General features: G+C 43.4%; 2 protein-coding genes across 3 annotated transcripts in view; one reads left to right on the forward strand and one right to left on the reverse strand.

Moving 5' to 3' along the window:
* The window catches only part of LOC126406175 (uncharacterized), a 246,424-nt gene extending 241,232 nt beyond the window's left edge, over window positions 1-5,192 (forward strand). The window contains exon 6 of the mRNA XM_050070351.1: window positions 4,696-5,192. Coding sequence (XP_049926308.1) covers window positions 4,696-5,192 — 497 coding nt within the window. The remainder of the gene's footprint in view (window positions 1-4,695) is intronic.
* Window positions 1-19,781, reverse strand: part of desi1a (desumoylating isopeptidase 1a) — a 357,862-nt gene that overhangs the window by 288,120 nt on the left and 49,961 nt on the right. The window lies entirely within an intron of this gene.

Genomic DNA, 19,781 nt, shown 5'->3' on the forward strand with positions numbered 1-19,781 from the left:
GTCAAAGGCATAACATCCTCCCCTCCTCCTCTTCCCTCTCCGTGGCTGAGGCACGTCGCCTGGCCCTTCCTGCACCTCTTCCTCTCCCTCGTCTTCCTCCTCTCCCTCTCCCTGTCTCCTGTGGAAAATCACTCTGCAAACGCATATTATAATATGTATCGTTAACAGTTATCCCACCAACCTAACCATTATTTGCAGCACTGTGCCATGACTTTATTTAGCATTACTGCGCTAATGTTTGCTCGTGTTACCAAAACAATTAGGAATAAAACACTCCTAACCTCTCACTGACAACCTATAATATATCCTAATATGGTTTAGATCTTCACCTCATTGCTCGTTGCTTCGGATATGTTACCGGCAGAGACGTTGCTCTCTGTCGCGGACGGCGCCATTTTTCCAAAGTGTTTTGGTCCTCGGAGGCCACCGTAACTTTGTCGACGGGAGGGGTGAGCACAGGCGAGCGAGTGAGCGCTGCAATCTAGAATCTAAACGCTACATGTCACTGTTTTTAGCCCATTTTACACACTGGCCCTTTAATAATCCTCCAGGACTGTAACATGCTCATGTTTAACCCAAACAATGTGTCATGTGACTGCAGTTGCTTCACATCCAGGTCGGAACACCTTCTCACCACAAACCAACCGCACCAGAGTTCGTTTTTAACCGGACTGAGACCACCTCTTCAAGAAGGTCTCGGTCTGGTTGTTCTGGTGCACACCTGAGTGTGATTGCTGTGGGTGCACACCTGAGTGTGATTGCTGTGTTCACACCTGCCCAAAGGAACCGCACTGAGGGGGCAAATGAACTTGGGTTTGATGGTCAGGTGTGAGAGCACTCTCCTGCCTTAAGTCTTCAGACCAAAGATTTGCAACGAAACGAGAAAAGTTACAGCGGTTGGGACTGGTTGGTCTGAGCTCAATAGTGTCACCTGCAACTCAGCTGGTCAAACTGCCGGTGGCTGGTTTTAGAAAGTTAAGCATGTCACCTGTTTAAACAGCCAGTCGGCTTGGAGTCAAGTTCACTGGTCAAGTCAAAATGACCACAGATGGCGTGTTTGTTTGCTGCAGCAGGTGCTCCGTCCCTGTCGAGCCGTCTGTTTCCATCCTCACGTGCGCCACTGCTGCTGCTGTATGTGCTTATGCCCACACACATTCTCACTGACTGATAAATGCTGCTGGTTATTTATATCACTGTGGCGTATTTATTATGAATACAGTCCATCTGATTTCATTTTGTTTATGTTTTCGGCGTTTCATCACTACTACAAATGCAGCTGTAGCCTGTATCTCACTATCACTAGCCTCAAAAACTTTAGCAGTGCCTTAGAAATAGGTTTACATAGATACAGATTGCATTGACACAATTACTCCACTATATCTTTACACAGCAAACTGTAGTCTACTGCTATATCACTGCTCTGGATGTTGTCTACAGCACCTTTAAAGTTAAACTTACATTTAGGCAGCTTTGTCATGTAATGAGAGAAAATACCCAGTTAGCCTTTGAGATAAACAACAATTATAATATTCGTTTTATTTAATGACACACTGAGAAAAGAAGGACTGTGTTTAAATCTTTGGAGCAGCTTGGAGAATTTTACTGAACGATTACCAGTGACTCTGTCTCCTTCCTCAGCAGCTGCTGTTGAAGTGCCCTGGAGTTACACAATGGACCCACATTTGAAGTGTTCAATAAGCAATTACTAGACTGCGATGGCACTGGACAGTTTCTTGACATGTGTGAATGTGAGAGCACTCCCCAAGGTGTTTGCTGAAAATACAAACATGGGAAAATGTTCTCGGTCATCTAGGCTAGAATAAATTATTAGGAATTAATCGACAGCGGTGGCGACAGAGGGGGAAAACAAGCGTCTGCTAAACTCTGTCATTTTAATAAATGGTTGGTATGTTTCCCTGAAACTTCAAGCACAAAACTCAGAGCTCGAGTTAATTCTAATGGTGCAAATATAAAGTTACCAAAATATGCTGTTTTTTTAGTTGCATTTGAAGTTCCTGTGAGCACCGTGCACAGGTCTCTCTCTGTCAGACACGCATGCAGTCACATTCATTACAACAAATTCAACTGGTCTTGCTTCTCCTGACCAGCCTATTGACATAATCTTATTATCATGTTCCTGTTTGGAGTATCATAACGATAAGATCAGACACACAGGCTCACAAACAGATTAAACACACACACAGATGTACTTTGTCACAAACGTGTTGTACAAGCTGATAGCAGCTGCGTCCTGTTATGTTATGAGGAAGACAGATGTTATGATACTGAAAGATAACAGGTCTAAGAGGAGGATTAATACGGAGCAAAAAGGGCATCGGAATTAGGGATAAAAAGAGGAGTGTTTTTTATTTCTCTCCAGGAAAAAGGACCGATAAAACGGGGCTAAGCAAACAAGGTTGTTAGTGTCTTTAGGGCAGTGTGTGTGTGTGTTTGTGTGGAGCGGGGGGGGCTGTGGTGATGACCGAGCAGCAGAGTCGAGTTCCACTCAGGGAGCTCACACTAATCTGACTCGACACGCTGAACCCACTCTATTTTTACTCCCAACAAATCTCTCGATTTGCCCGACGCTCACTCACTCTCCCTTTCCCCTGTTTTATGGGCTGTTTTCCTAATTCTCAGTCTCCGTCCGTCTATTTGTTTCTTTCTGGTGCCGTTGGTATTTTTAACTCCACGGTCAGCGCGTCGACAGTTCAGAGCTCAAACACATAAATATGGACCAAACACACACACACACATATCTTCATGGACGCACACATACTGTACAGCCTGCAGGATTCATCGTCTTTGCCTTGGCTTGTTCTTGTTTATGTGCTCACCTGACAGATTTGCCTCAGGTGTGTGTGTGGGGGGAGATACAGTATGTGTGATGTGATGTTTCTATTGGACTTGGACAGATGGCCCTGTCTGCACGTGTACAGATATCTTAGACAACGGATATTTCCATCTCTGTTTTAAAAAAGAATTCTGTCCACACAACCTTCCTTTTACAAAATATCTCGGTCCATACTTGAATGCAAAAACGACCCCAAACGATTGTCTTAGTCGGCTGTCTTCATCACAACGGTAGTAAAGTATAAAGGCTGATGTTACCTTTTTCAAAACACCTCCGTTCATTTCCATTCGATAAAAGGATGAAGGAGCCTGCGAAAACATAGGAGTGATGCTCTGAACATGCTAAAGTTTCCCATCCATCCCTCATCAACAACAACCCCACTCTGGAAAGTATCCCACCATCTGCTGGTTCGACCAGGCCTGGTCCAAAACAATTGTTTCTGGTGCACTTTAAAACGCGGATGTAGAGGAGGAGCAAAAACACATAAGCCATGAGCCTGCTCCGCCTCAAGCCTTTCCCAGCTGACCCAGAGCCGGTCGCGGCGCACCATCAAGGCAGAAATACGCCCACCGGGAGCCGTTCAGCACCGCGGAGAGCTCCCCACACGTGTTTGCAAACCAGTAGTCTGCTGTTGTTATTGCATCTGACACATACTCAATCCACAAAGCCACAATGGGCATGTGCAAATTGAATAGATGACATTACAATTTGCCAAATGCTCCATTTTAATCATCCACAGGGAGAGTTTTAAAAAACCTGCACCTTTGAGGGTGTTCCAGAAAATCTCTTCTAGTGACCTAAAACTCCATTTACAAGTACCTGAGAGGCCAAACTGTGGAGGAAAATATCTGTTTGATAAAATATCTGTATACGTGTAGCAGGGTCAGAATGTGTCTGTGTGATTGAAGAATACTTCGTCCCCCAAATGATCATTTGTATATCAATTACTCACCCTGTGCTATGCTGAATTTTTTCTCTCGCATGCCTCCACTGAACAAAGAATCCAAAAACAGAGAAAATTCTTAATGAAACTTTGGGGGTCTCATTTATAAGACAATGTGCAGGAACCACACTAAAAACGTACGTACGGACAACAGCCAAACATGACATATGCCCAAAAATATTCGCCACTTTTTACAATCTGGCTTCCACTTCACCATGCATGTTGCCAGTTTCTCATCTCCACATTGTTCCCACTGCGTGCTGTGATTGTCCAATACTTGTCATGTTGACGTGTTGAGGTTGGAAGCAGTGACAGTTATGGCAAAGAGGTCATGGTTAGGCTACTACTAGTCGATCTCGGATATTCTCTGAAATTAAAGTGGTAAATTTATGAGATCAAACGTACAAATTAACCACCAGAAAGATGTAATCTGTAGAGGTAGTAAGATGTGGTGTGTGAGCGGGTCCAGCACAGGACTTTCACACAGGAGACTGAGGTTTGAATCCTATGTGAGTCAGTGTTGTTGTAGTATTTTCAGTATTTAGGACATCATATTTCAACATCCCCAGGCTAGGAACACTTGGACAAAAATAGCATCTGCCAGTATAAAAAGATGTAGATGTGAGGTGGAGANGGTGTGTGAGCGGGTCCAGCACAGGACTTTCACACAGGAGACTGAGGTTTGAGTCCTATGTGAGTCAGTGTTGTTGTAGTATTTTCAGTATTTAGGACATCACATTTCAACATCCCCAGGCTAGGAACACTTGGACAAAATAGCATCTGCCAGTATAAAAAGATGTAGATGTGAGGTGGAGATGACACACACACCACTGATTTTGTTTATCACTAATTGTCTCTGCCTTTGTTTCCCTTCTTCTTTTGTCTCTACCATCATCAGACACGGCTGCAAGAGACTACTACAAGAGCTACCCAATGGTAGATTACACTCATCGCCAGTCGCCTCCCACATTCCAGCCAATCAACTTCCACCCCAAGGATAAGCCCTTCCTCCCACCTCCCGACATCCACGCGCCGCTGGCCATCACCATCAACGCCTCGCAGATCCCCAAACCTAAGATCTCCAAGACCAACACCCACCCGCTCACCTCCAGCTCAGCCTTCAAAGCTTGGGACCCCAGTAAGAGCCACATCCAGCACCCAGTGGCCTCCCACATGGCCCTCCAGGGCCAGCAGCACCACCCCATTCAGCAGCAGCAGCACCAGCCGCTGCACCAGCAGAACAGCCGGCGCCAGGCCTACTCCAACAAGAGGCAGTTCAGCATCGAGACGCTGCCAGAGCTCTTCTCGCAGCCGCTGGGCTACGGCCATTCGCCACACATGCACCCCAAGCACAAGGGACTGCCCACCAACAGCAAGACAGAGGTCACAGTCTGAACATGGGGATGAATGGACAGAAGAGGAAACCACGTGGAGTTGTAAGCAACTTTCAAAGGAAAGCTCCGATATCTTTTATATCCACAGCCGTCATGGCGAGAAGGGAGAAAGCAAATATCGTGTATAATCAGAATTTTTTTAAACATCTTCCTCATCATTGTTGACAACAGTAATAATAATGTGAGTGATATTTGTGTACTTTTATGACCACTGGATCAAAACAGCAGCTGCAGCAGCAGATTAGCTGTGAAGGTGGTGGATCGGCAGGTGTGACTCTTTGAACCTGGCCGCTCCTCTAAATAATTGAGTGGCCTCTCAGTGTGTTGGCACAGCTCTCCTCTCCTCCTCCTCCTCCTCTCAACCCCCTCGCACCTCAATGACACTCTGCGCTGCTCTGTAGCACCACTCCACCACACACAAATGTTCCAATCCAAAACCCAGACGCTATTTACCCCACAAACCAGCCCAGACTCACTCTACCCACCTTTTTTTTTTCGGAGACTATCAGAGAGGCTGGTAGGGGGAGTGTTTCCCCTAAGACTTTGGCTCCCCATCAGCAGAGACAATGCCATTGTGTTGTCAGCTCCCATTGCCCTCCAGCCCCTCCTGAGAGTGAGATATCAGCCTGGCAATTCATACCAGCGAGGGGGGGAGGCGGGGCTGGGACAGAGGGGGTCTGGTTATTCATCTCATTCCAGGGGCAAATGAGATGAGAAGGATCTGAAACATGTACACACACACACACACACACACACTCTACACACTTGTCAAAAACTACAGACGGTTCCCAGCAGTGTCACAGGCACCTCCTCCACTGACACACAAACAGAGACACACTTGCCTCTGCTCACACTGATCCCCAGAAAGTGGGGAAAGTGCATAAGTGAGCTCTCTTGTTGGTATTTGTAACGGTTTGTCGAGCCGCTCGTTTCAGTCGCCGTCTCCCGTGTTGCCGTGGATGTTTACCTCCAAAGAAAACCCAGAAATGTGTCAGGATGCCGAGAAAAACAGCAAAAGAGTCCATGTAACCAGAAAGGTTGTTACAAAGTCATTGCGTTCTCTCCTCCTCCCTGCTCAGTGCTAGATTTCACAAATGAGGCTCAGAGAAATGTCAACCAGTGCTGCATATTGGTACAAGCATTTGGTTGTACCGAGAAATGATGTCTGAATACAGATCATGTTCTTCCTCCAAGATTCACTTTACTGAGCCGACAGATGCACAAGTTTGCATGAATTCATAATCTAACACTAATGGTTAACATCTTAAAGCAGTGATACTTTATAGAAACACCTTTTCCCAGTATGGCTGTTCTTAAACACAGCTGTTTGATGTGTGTGTTTACTGCTGCAGTGCTAACATAATCTGAGAGGGTGAAGCCACTTGTCTATGCTTTACAATTTACTTCACTCCCAAGTGAAGTAACTCCCACACAGCGTTGCCAGATGTTCAATAATTATCGTATTTGTACGATAACTTTGCCCTCTATACGATACATGATCAATAATGCCAAAAAGTGCTGTAATGTACGATCATGTGACCATTTTGTGAAGCTTACAATTAGTAGTTGCTTTTAAGGCCCCGACACACCTATCAGCTGTTTCCTGTTTATCAACCGCCAGTGGCTCACACGTGTGGCGTCATCAACAGCTCTGTCTGTTTAAACTAAAAGGGTTCCTCCAATATGTCTACCCTACGAGGCGGAAAATTGGGCACATCGGATCAACTCACCAGTCCGGCTCTGTGTGTCTAAACGCTCGCAGCTGGCCGGCAAAACGGCCCAAAATTTGCCGAAAATCTGGCGGTGTTAAAGGGGCTTCTGTTTCTCTTCATGTGCGCTAAGCTGAACTGCCAATCAGGTGGAACCTCTCACAGACAGGCTCCACCATGTCTGATACCGATTCAACATGTGAATCAGCCGAAAACAAAAACAAGTGCCGAGTGGGGCCAGCAGTGCAGGACCCACCGCAAAAACTAGAGGGACAGATGCTTACGATGTCACGACAGCGTGTCAGGGCCCTTAGTCTGCGCTGTCTTATTTTAATTAATTTCCTTGCATGATCAGGATAGCAAAATATGGATCCTACATCTGAGTTTAAATTGTCAGAGACTGATGGACTTATGGGCTCATACCCCAATCCACGCATATTAGCTACGTTGTCTTGCTTTAAAAAAAAAACAATGTGGGAAGACTTATAGGTGTGTCAAAGAAATCATTTGAATATGTGTCTCACGTTTACACCTTCTTGTTCTCATGGTTGTGACTAGCATACAGTAATTTTCAGGCTGTGGTGCCACAGTTCAACATTTCCCATCTGGCAACGCTGCTGTCACACCTCCACACAACACAAGTGAATAGCTACCACTCAAACAGACCCATGTAATTCCTGCTTTGTATGCATTCAAATACAGCAAACGCCGTTTTTTTAGGCATGAAATTGGCCAAATTGTAATCGCTGATTCTCATTTGCTGGTTTGCTAACATCAGGAATCAGTTGATGTTTTGCTCAGTGTTGTGAACCCTGAAGCTTCATTGTGTGGGTTTTTGGAAAGCTGCTGCACGCAGTCAGCAGGGACAACGTTAAGCTAGCTGTTGATGGTCAGTAAATACAGTTGGCTGACTATTTGTTAATCCGTAATCTCTTGTTTCTATTTCTATGTGGTTAAATACAAACATTGTGACGTATGGATATGGAGGCTTTGGAGATGTTTAAAGGACAGTTCTGGTTTAATTCAACCTGGCGTAGTTCCCAGGCCAACAGTGACTGCAGGTGTGTCTTCCAGCACGGCCAATTTACCTTTCTGCCTCCATTTCTTGACTTGTCGACAGCAAGCTGAAAGCCTGGTGAGTCTCACGCAGATGCTAAAGGGTGCCTTTTGTGTTAGAATCAGACGCAAGCGGCCACAGACTGCTGCTGAATGAGAACAGGCTGTATATTACGTTACGTTACATACATTGTATTACATTTTTCGCTGGTTATTTGGTGGCTTCAGCCTCTTTCAGCCTTCAAAGCCTCTTACCTCCACACCACACTCCAGCGTACAGAGCAGCCCAAACAGCCAGTGTGACTCACTGATTGAATTCACCTTCATTTGTTATCGTGAGGACACCAGCTATGCCGCAGTGCATATGCCTGGCACATGCTATAGCACATCAGACAGGTGGTGGAACCCAATCAAACGGCAGCGCTTACCAGAAGTCACACACTATTTAGCACTTTGCCTCGCTTGCTCTCCCTTTCTGTCCCTCCCACCCTCTCTTTCTGCTTCCTGGCAGCCTCCTGGCAGCCTGTCATCCACCCCCCCGACCTCCCTCTGTGCATCCATGTCCATAGAAGGTTGAGCGATGGGTACCAAGCACTTGTCTGGTGTTTGGAACCCAGCGCTCCAAGCTGTTGTAAACCATGGTATTCTCACTGGGTCCTCGGAGCATGTGTGTGTGTGTGTGTGTGTGTGGAGGGAACTATAATTAATAGCAGAGTCAGTCACAGCATGGCACACTCCAGATTTACTCTCTATAATACATCCTCATGCGCACTCACACGTGCAAGCAAACTCGAGCACTCAAAAGCGAAGGACCAAAACGAGCATGCTTGGCTATACATTATTCAGATGAGGAGATTTGCTTGTGCCACACTGCTCCCTGAAAACTGCACCAAGTGGGTTTTGTGTAAAAGAGATTTTAATTTTTGAATTCATTGATTTGTCTCCCGAGCAGAAATGTCAGTCAGCCAGATTCCCCAATTTGCATCTCAATTTTATGGAGCTGTGAATGTACACAAGCAAATAAAACGAGCGGCGGAGTGCAACTTTAACGAGAGAGAATAAATTAGCAACATAATGCTTGTTTGCGATGCCGCGACGGCTCCTCCACTTTACCTCTCCAAGATGTGAAAAACCTGTAAAGCAAGGCTGCTTGGAGTGCTGCTGGCATGCTTTTGTAATAAGGGATCAGCAGAGAATGGGGATCATGAATACAAAAGCATGAATGGGATATGCATGGGGTGAATTTGCATCAAACGCATCTGCGTTCGCGCTCTTCGCCAGCGCCACGCTGCATGTAATGTACCATGTTGCAGCAGGTTTCTTCTCCCCGTCTCTGTGACTTTTATTCCCACGAGGTGCCGCACTTTAAGTGGGTCACTTCATACGAAAAAGTTTCCTGGCCTCTAAAAGCCCTACCAAAATATTCTGTGGGGTCTGTCCTTAATCACTCGGAATGCATTAGAGGTTGAGAACAAACGAGGAATGACAGCGAGTAAACAAGCAATATGCATCAGTAAAGCAATAAGCGCCCAACAGTCCTCACCCTATCTTTATCTCTGTGTGTGTCTGGAGCCCTCCTCGGAGTCAAGGGGTGGGTGCTAATGAGGGTGCGGGTGTTCAAACGGAGGGGAGAGCGGAGGAAAAGATTGGGCTCAGGAGCAGATGAAGGAGATGAGACAGAAAAAGAGAAATGAGGTTGCATGGACACAGCTGATATGGCGATGGTTGTTTTTCATTCGGATTTGTCCGGGTCATCTAAAAACATTAATTCTGGGTTTTATCTGTGTGAAGTGCTCAAACGACCAGCTTTTATAAGCATGGTGTGACTGTAGCTGAGAGGGGAAGTCGGCCTTTACTTACTGAATCGCACAATTTCAACATCAAAGCTATTGTTGTGGCTGGGTCTTGGAGGACGGGACTCTTAACAAACAGCACTGGAGGTTTAACACAATGGCAGCAAAGGCTCCGGGATTTACAATTACAGGAGTCTACAGTAAATCCTTCAGGACGAACAGAGCCCGAGGACAGGCTACCAGCAAACTCCTGACAACTTCCTCTCAACTTTCCTCAAGTTTTGTTGGCTCGCAGTGATTGGCTGACGGAGTTTGAACGAGCACTGTGAATGGCTGATTCTTGAATATCCTCTTGCTCTGTGGGAGATGCGCATCAGAGGTGCCACAATCACAAGAAACAATCGTGCTGATGTGCTGGAAAACACCTTTTAGTGTTAATTTCCCTGCGGTCAGGCATCCTGGATCCAGATTTTTTTTTTTCTTCGATGCTGGATGGACTTCTATGACTCCCTTCAGGCAAAGGACTGCCTGGAAAAAAAGCAAGCTGAATAATTAGACTCCGATGAGATGCAGTTTTGCCTCTGTTGTGGACAGTGTAAATACTTGAACATACATGCGCAGACATACACAGGAAACAAGACACAAGAGCCACACTAATTATATATCTTCCATACAGTTGTCCACAACTTTGTGGTATGAAACAGGACCAAAAGCCTTGAATCAGGAGAAACTGAGTACACCTAACTGATGCTTCAGCATCCAAAACAGTGAGAATGCTGAGACTGTTTTGGATCATCAGCTTAGAGTGCACTTACTCAATCTCTCCTGATTAACGACAGACTATGGCGTCACTCGCTCGTCGTCAGAGCTAACTGACTGTTGTTTGTAAAACTTCCTCTCTATAAAAGAAACAAGTATGCTACCGCAGGTTATCTGAATGCAACCTGGTAGACATACTTGGGCTCCATGATCCCTAGCAATATATAGATTATGGTGTATGGTTCAATTGTTTCTTTGTTTTCTGTCTGTTTTTTGTACTGTGTTTTTTCAAGGATTAAGCTCCTGTCAAAAAAAAAAAAAAAAAAATTAAAAAATCTGACCAATGGAAAGTTTAAAAGTGCTTCCAGGTGTTAGAGTCATGGCTGCGCACCCTTCAACCCTCCCCTCTCCCCCCGATTTCCTTCCTTCACCACCAGAGGATGTCATACGTTTGAAGCTTGTGATCTTTTGAGTTACGTTGTATGGTATACATGCACTCATGTATTTAATGTTAAAAGATATTGCATTGTATCCAAGTGCTTTGCCAACACATTAGCTGAAAGACGAAAGGAAGATTCAGTGATTTTTCTTGTACAGCTTTTGCATCTGCAAAAAATGATAAAAAAAAATAAAAATAAAGATCATGCGTTGTTTCATGATAATTTGTAACAGGCAGCAATAGGCTGCCTTGGATTGCTACGTACTACTTGTGTATATATGTATGCTGTACCACTTGTCTGCTGTGAAATTTGTTGACTACTCAGCTTATATAAGGGCTTTTTATAGATATAAAAGCAGACTGGGCAATCTGACGTCACTCTCTGTAACTCAAGACAAATTTCTCTAGAGGTTTTTTTTTTAGGGATGAAGGGATATGAACAGAATTTTCATGCATACAAAATGCTATATAAATAAAGTTTTGACTGGCTAACTGGCTGAAATGTCTCAAGGCACTCATACGACGTTGGCCCATGTGTCCTGTTTGAATAAATCTTTCGAGAAATACAGCATTCATTTGTTGATCGTACTTGTGTGTGCTGGTTGTTTCTGTTCAGAGGGAGCAATGTTTTACACAATGCAAAGAAAATAACTTTTTGTAACAGTCTAAACGACTTTAAGCCTTTTTTTCCACTGCACGTGTCATCATTCTCTTGGTTTTCCATTAGCAAAAATTGCGGATGGTACCTGGTACGTTTCTTGGTAACACCTTGGTTGAGGTTGAGCCGATAGAGAGACATAGTCCCTCTCCACCTGAAGTCCCCTGTGGGACCTTTTTAGAATGAAATATGTACGCTAGTCAATAATGAGTTTTGATCAGGCTTTAATTGTGCTATGATTATACATATGATGTTTGTCAAAATAATGTTGCAAGTCAATAAAGCTGCAGTTTGTTGCAGGTTTATCATAATACCATTTAGTTTTTGTGAAACCACTTAGTGACCTAGGACACATCCCATGTAGCCGTAGGACTTCCGGCCCAATTCCGGCTGAGTGCTGGCTGACTGCTGTGTTACAAGGTGCCAAAAGCGAGCCATCTTTGGCCCGTTTACTTTTACCAGGTTTGGCCCAGATTTAGGTATTACAGATATGGGCCTATTCCAGCTGACAAACAGCAGGCGGATCATTCGGCGATCGGCGGCCAGCACCAAAACGGGTCCTGGCCCGTTGATGGTTGCCAAATCCTACCTGATTAAGCATCGTAAACATGGGCCTAGCCTGCTGGACGAAACGGCAGCCAGCCCCAATACTAGTTCTGGCCCATTAGTTGTTGCTAAATCTGGGCCTTATTGGGCATGGTAGACACGGGCCAATCCCGGCTGAGACCCAGCTGTCAAATAAAATGGCGGCCAGCACCAAAATGGGTCCCGGCCCATTGATGGTTTTCAAATTCCAGCCCGATTATGCATCGTAAACACGGGCCTAGCCTGGCTAAGACACGGCTGCCTGATGAAATGGCGGCCAGCACCAACAGGTTTATCATAATATCATTTAGTTTTGTGTGAAACTGCTTCGTGAATAGCAGTAGCCAAGAATCTGCCTACATTAACGGGGTACTGTTGTGGGAAACTAAATCAGGGAAAGCATCATTACCTATCTGGGGCCAGGTTACAGGACCAGCAGGCTAAGGAAGGGAATCAAGAAAAGTACCTGGTACCAAAAGTGATGCGTCAAGTCGAGCCAAACCATGCAGTGGAAATAAGAAGATCTAACCTAGATCTTTAAAGGAATAGTTCAACATACACGTAATACACTTGTTTGCTGTCTTGCCAAGAGAGAGGCACTGTAAGATGATCGATACCGTTTTCACCATGAGCTTTAGAGGTGCTCGTGCCGGAGCCTGGCGAGCTGTTTCCCCCTGTTTCCAGCCTTTATGCTAAGCTAAGCTAGCTGCTGACTGTAGCTGAGGCATTTCCAGGACATCAGCAAGTAAGTGTGTTACCAGTAAATATTTCAAAGCATCAATAGTAACCGTGAGTTTTTGGTGTCATGTCTTTAACTCATTTTGTGTTTTCACTTTTTCACACACAGGCTGAAACCCAACAGAAAATCAAAGACACCAACAGCAGCAGCTTGGACACACCACCATGCAGACGTTTCAGGTAACAGCTTCATTTGAAATTCATCAAGTTCAGGCTTGTCGAGGCTTGTCAAAAAGCATCCTGGGAAATATAGAGAGATAATAACTGAAAGAAGTGGGGTCAACAGCAGGGTGAGTTTTGACACTTCATCACAAAATAACCTCTAAAAGCAGTGACTGTCTCAGACTGATGATATAAATGAGTACATGTTTATCAAGAATGACGGTTTCCCCCCCAAATCTTCCTAATTAAACAGTCGTGACAACAACATCCATGGCAGCGCTAGCATGGAAACTGCCGCCGCCTACAAGCTGCAGCCCAAAAGATCTGCTGCGAGCTTTCATTTGACCCAGTTAGGGAGTTCCCAAGCTTGACGCACCACAAAATATGCTTTCAGGTTTACTGGTATGAGACACAACTCAAAACAGAAAAGACAGAAAGTCACGACATGGAACTAAAAAAAGGACAAAATGTACCAACAGGTGAGAACATGAGGTGTTCTCATCTGACCTCTCCTATATTTAGCTGGATCACAGAAAGATAACTCTCTTTCTTCCTCTTACGTCTTTGTCACACAGCCTAAAGTCTGGATCTCCCAAAGAAGCGTGTTGCCACCTAATTTGTTCTGACATCATCTGGGAATTCACATGATGTGTTTCCTGTGGGTTATGAGCGAGCTGGCAGCGTGTGTTTTAGAGCCCTTAAGTGTGTGATGTCATTCGACAGCTGGCAGCGTGTGTTTTAGAGCCCTTAAGTGTGTGATGTCATTCGACAGCATGTAAAAAAAAAAACCTTTTGTGTCGCCTTGTTTCCTGCAGCCTGTCAAACAACCAGCCTCTACCGTGGACACTTAATAGAAGTACAGCTCAATCCTAATGCATTAAGAACAATAAAAAGTCGGTTTAATTAAGCACTGAGTGGTGAGAGAGACGTTACACATTTTATCATCAATCAGGACTGCCCATCCTGTTTAATTCACCTAATTATTTCTTACTTAGTGCAGCAACATCCTCACGACGGGATCAATACACTAATCCAGTTATGAGTGTCTGCACAGTCATCTGACTCAATTTATTTTCAACCTGCAGCTTACATTACACATCTTTAAAATGAATTAGTTAATTGGTTTTGACACCGATAATACGATTGCCCATTTATCCTGCAATCAAGACATGCTGTAAATTAGAGCTTTCATTGTTTTTGACCTAGAGAAATGATACAACACAGAGAGAGGAGGAGAGACGCGAAGAGAATAATGAGACGCAGGGTGAATAAGAGAAAAGAGATCTGACCTCTAACAGTAACTGTGTTGTCTTTGTACTGTACGCACAAACATTAGAATAGCTAATGCTGTCCTTTATGCACATGGCTGAGAGAAATGGAGCAAAATAGGAATAGCAAATGTGTAAAAGTCGGGAGTAACATGTTCACACATGACCACACATTGCAGCAGACCAATGTAGAAAACAGTGTTTGCCGTGCATGCACACAGGCAACGTCAACTCCTACACAAGCAGGAGCAGCCCATGCGAGAGGTAAAACAGGATGTGTGTCACTGGAGGCACATTATAGGAACACAGAACGGAGGATTTTTTTAACGTAGCACTCTTCATAATGACACCGCTTTCACTCCCAGAGGCTTGGAAGACAAATTCGTAGCACTTCTGCATATTTTAATTCAAAGTGCTCTTAAAGGAATACTCCAGCCCCCAAATGATCATTTGTATGTCAGTTACTCACACTGTGTTATGTTGAATTTGGGGAATAAAAATGTAGTTTTTCTCGCCTCCACTGTGAAGAAAGAAACCAAAAAATGGAGAAAAATTTTGATGAATTGAAATCAGAGGGGTCCGTGTTTAACAACAGCAAAACTACATCGAAACATCTGTTGACAAACTCTCACACAACTCCTGCTCTATGATCCAAGTCTCATTTATCCAGGCATATGCTCAGTGCTTCCTAAACACATGCTGTTTTCCCTAAAATCTTACTATATGAAACCTCCGCAGCAGCACATTTGCATCTGTGCATAATACTGTTTAAGTGTTTATTAGACTTTGGAAACTCTTGCCCCATACTGATAGTCATGCAAGTATTTCAACCCATTGTAATAATTCATATCTTACTATATAATGAGGAAAACTCTGTGTGTGTGTCTGTTCCACGTTTTTCTCCTCACTGACTTGGTCAATCCATGTGAAATTTGGCACAGTGGTAGAGGGTCATGGGAGGATGCCAATGAAGCAATATTACATCAATTGGCCAAAGGGGGGCGCTATAGCAACCGATTGAAATGTCAAACTTTGAATGGGCATATCTCATGCCCCGTATGTCGTAGAGACATGAAACTTTGCACAGAGATGCCTCTCCTCATGAGGAACACATTTGCCTCAAGAACCCATAACTTCCGCTTATATAGATTTTCCGCCATTTTGAATTTTTTGAAAAACACTTCAAATGGATCTCTTCCTAGGAAGTTTGAGCGATCTGCATGAAACTGGGTGAACATAATCTAGGGACCAATATCTAAAGTTCCCTCTTGGCAAAAGTTGGAAAACTTACTAAAACTGAGCTTCTATAAGGCAATGAATATTGCGGAGGGCGTGGCTCATCACATAAAGGTGTATAACATCTCAAGGGTTTCACCCATCACCACGCAACTTTGTAGGCATATGACCACACATAATCTGAGGGGACCCCTCCATTATTGACCCCATCAAACAAAATGGGGGCGCTAGAGAGCTCATTTCTTATCTAGGCCTAACCGCCATATGGATTTTTACTGAACTTGGTAGATATGTAGAACAGGACGCCTCAAGGTGACTGGAGAAATTTAACTCTAATTGGCAACTGGGTGGCGCTATAACAACAGAAAAATGCTTACAAATGGCTAAAATGCGACCGATCGCTGTGGCTGAATGTTTTTTTGGTATGACTAAGTCATGGTATGGTATGCTTTACATAATCATGGAAACTGTCAGTGTGTCATTCTGTCTGTCCCACGTTTTTCAAAAGCTCTGAATACATTGCTCTTCTTAATGGGTTCAGTTGACTATTTAATCTGCGATTTCCTATGACCTGTATCCCAAACACACACCATGTGAAACTGTACGTGGGCAACTGTTCACTCAATGGGTATGGACTAGTTTATTTATAAACTAGCTTCTATAACGTGTGTTAGCACTCTTATCATAAGACATAAGACAATTTTTTTCCTCTTTTCATTCAGTGGTAGGTCGTCACTGCTGGTGCTTTGTTGTAATATGCTTTCAGTTTATGCTACAGCTTTCTCCTTTAAAATGTTATCATCCCTCAGACTGGCTGCCAATCAGGGCTTTGATGTGTTATACTCTAAATTCCCACACGCGAACAGCAACAAATAGATCTTTTAAATTAATCTTTTAAATTAAATTAAATTAAATTAAATTAAATTAAATCACATTTTTTTGCTAGAGTTTGTCTCTTTATCAGGAAATGTGTGCACACAACATACTGATACAGTCAATTAAAAATTAATTCATACCTTTTTGTATGGGCCCAGTTGTATATTGCGATAATAATGTGTGGTTATCACAAAATCCCACGGCACACCATTTGAGAACCACTATACTGCCCAACGGATATATGATCCATATTTTAGTGATATTGCTTGATTAGTTTTAGGTCCAACATCTGCTTTTGTCTTTATTGGGAAAAGGTTACAAATCAGCTTTCAAATGGCTCTGCGGTTACCAGGCAGTGACGGAGATACAACACAAGGTGGATGAACTATTTTTAGCCCCTTTTCTGTTAGCATGATGTAATGATGCGATGCCACAAAATAGCGTACAAATGGCGCTCAAACATCATTCAGAATTAATCGGCACTGAGTTAGAAAGACAGACTGAATAAGTAACAGAAAAAGGTAGCACTTTACTTGAAGGTATCTACATAAGACTGACATGACACTGTCACAACTATGACATGACACGGTCATGAACCTGTCATAAACATTATGTACATGTCATAAACGTTTAAGACTGCTGTCATCAAGTGTCATTCGGTTTTTGTAATGACAAGTTGACATTGTTTGGGTTGTCTTGATTATGACAACTTGACATTGATCAAAGTGACATTACCAGAAGATGTCTGTGTCATAACAAGTTGACATTAAATTTGTTTGGGATGTCCTTATTATGACAACTTGACATTAACCAGGATGACATTACCAGAAGATGTCTATGTCATAACAATAATAATCATTTTGCCAACTTGACATTAACAAAAAGAGGTGCATTTTTTGTTAATGTCAAGTTGTCATGACAAAGACATCTTCTGGTAATGTCATCCTGGTTAATGTCAAGTTGTCATAATACGGACATCCTAAACAAATTTAATGTCAACTTGTCATGACAAAGACAACTTCTGGTAATGTCACTTTAATTAATGTCAAGTTGTCAAGACAACCCAAACAATGTCAACTTGTCGATACAAAAACCGAATGACACTTAATGACAGCAGTCATAAACGTTTATGACATGTACATAATGCTTATGACAGGTTCATGACTGTGTCACATCATAGTTATGACAGTGTCATGTCACCCTTATGTAGATACCTTCAAGTAAAGTGTTACCCAGAAAAAAAGAAGCAACCACCGTAACATTTCCTCTGGCCTCCATGGAGTTCTCTGGTGTTTACTAACCTATTTTTTGGTCCGTCTGTGACATCAAATGTGACACATCAGTAAAACAACAGAAAGGCTTACTTGTGTTCTGCACAGCTCTGGTTTACTGTAAAGAAAAAAGAGTCTATCACCTGATTTGCGCAGCTTCTCTCGCGCTTAAAAAGCCGACATAAACATGCTGGTGGATAAAGGGTAGTCGAACTGGAAACAGCTGTGCAATGATTCAACCACAGGGATTCAACATACTGGTGCGTGTGTGTGCGTGCGTGCGTGCGTGCGTGCGTGCATGCGTGTGTGCAGGCAGGGCAGTGGGCATCATCTCCAGCTGTCATAAATGTCACAGTTCATTTGTGTGTCTCAAGGGTTTGGACCAAATCCATCACAGAGAGCAAAAAGCCAAATGCCACAAACCATGTCCACAAAAATTCTCTGTCTCCCGCCCTCTCTCTCTCTCGCCCGTGGCGAGCATCCTGGGGCTCAGTACCAGTGTATAAATGTTGTTATTCAGGTCAGAGGACACTGGAATATTGCATTACCATTACTTATTCAGCCGTCTCGCTAATACAGATTGCAGGAACTCTGCATTCGGGTAGGAAAATAAAACCTTCCAGTGACCCTTCAGAAAGTAATGCCGCAGTTATCCAGGAATTTATTACACAAAACAGTAGGATTCTGCATCTGATCAATGGGCCTTTCTCAATGCAGGTATTTTGACTTGTTGTAGTAGGAAAAGCACAGGTAATACAAGTCATGTAAACAACATGTTACATTTGGATGTTCTGAAGTAGGCCTTATTCTCAGTGTAGCATGTAGCAGAATGTACTTCCTGATTAAGACATGTGGGATATGCTGGTGTTATTCAGATTTTGGAGGCATTCTTTGCAGATGTATACAGTGCGTTTCAAATATTTTACTGCAGTTTACAACACATCATCTTTGGCCTGTTTATCAGCCCTGTGTGTAGTACATAAACCAGTAGCCAACACTTTGCAAGGCTGGGGCAGATAGAGATGCATGCCGAAAAGAAAAGCCCACATTTCACATCAGGAGGATAAACATACCTACTTTTAAACATTATAAAAGACATTGATATCAACAGTTTTTTTGGATATCTGCAGATGAGAAAAATATTTCTGTGATTTGTGACTAGCTGGTGAACATATTGTAACACCCAAGATAACTTTCATACTACTAACGGTGAACTTCAATAACAAAGCAGAGTCAGTGTGGGTCAAAATGCCATAACAGGCTTTTATTAAATTCCGGGTCCCTCACGGCAATATTATAAAAGCAATTAAAAGTTAGAGTGTCTAGCTGCAGGGGGTGTGGTGCACCAATCTATAGGCCCATGCACTGGAAGAATACTTAATCTGTGGATATCCAAAACTATACACAAAATATACCTCTTTTTTCAAACAGAAAAACACCAAAACTGCTACCAGTGACCCACCAAACCTTAAATTATATCACCACAACTCAATGGGTGAACTCCCACTGCACCAGCTGCTATGTGACCAGAGGCCAACACCAACTGCAGCACTAAAAGATAAAACCATTCGTTACTAGGGTAAAACAATTTAGACTGAATAACGTAAAATATAATATAAAATAAACAGTAACATGTTGCCTGTGAATTTAACACAACACACATTAATCTTCATCCAACCACAGGCGAACATTGTTTAGTATTAAAAGACACTCATACCTTTCTTCTGGACTGTTAGGACCCTTTACAAAAAGAAACAATAAATTATTGATAGACCCATATTTTGTAAGTGTCATTTTTGCAATTAAAAATACAACAAAGTCAATGTTAACACAATTTCACAGCTTCGAAAGAACGGAGGAGGAGAGAGAGAGGCGCAACAGGTAGAGGACGAGAGAGGAGGAATGGCTGTTGCAAGGCTGCGTAGCTCTGGAGATTGGTGGCGTACCTGTGAATGCTGTGCCCCAGTGCCCACAGAAGAGGAATGCCTCTGTTGCAAGGAATGGGACCGGTTGCAGCCTTATTTTCAAGGTCTGGATGTG

Source organism: Epinephelus moara, chromosome 18 (assembly GCF_006386435.1).
Source record: "Epinephelus moara isolate mb chromosome 18, YSFRI_EMoa_1.0, whole genome shotgun sequence".
Classification (NCBI taxonomy): Eukaryota; Metazoa; Chordata; class Actinopteri; order Perciformes; family Serranidae; genus Epinephelus; species Epinephelus moara.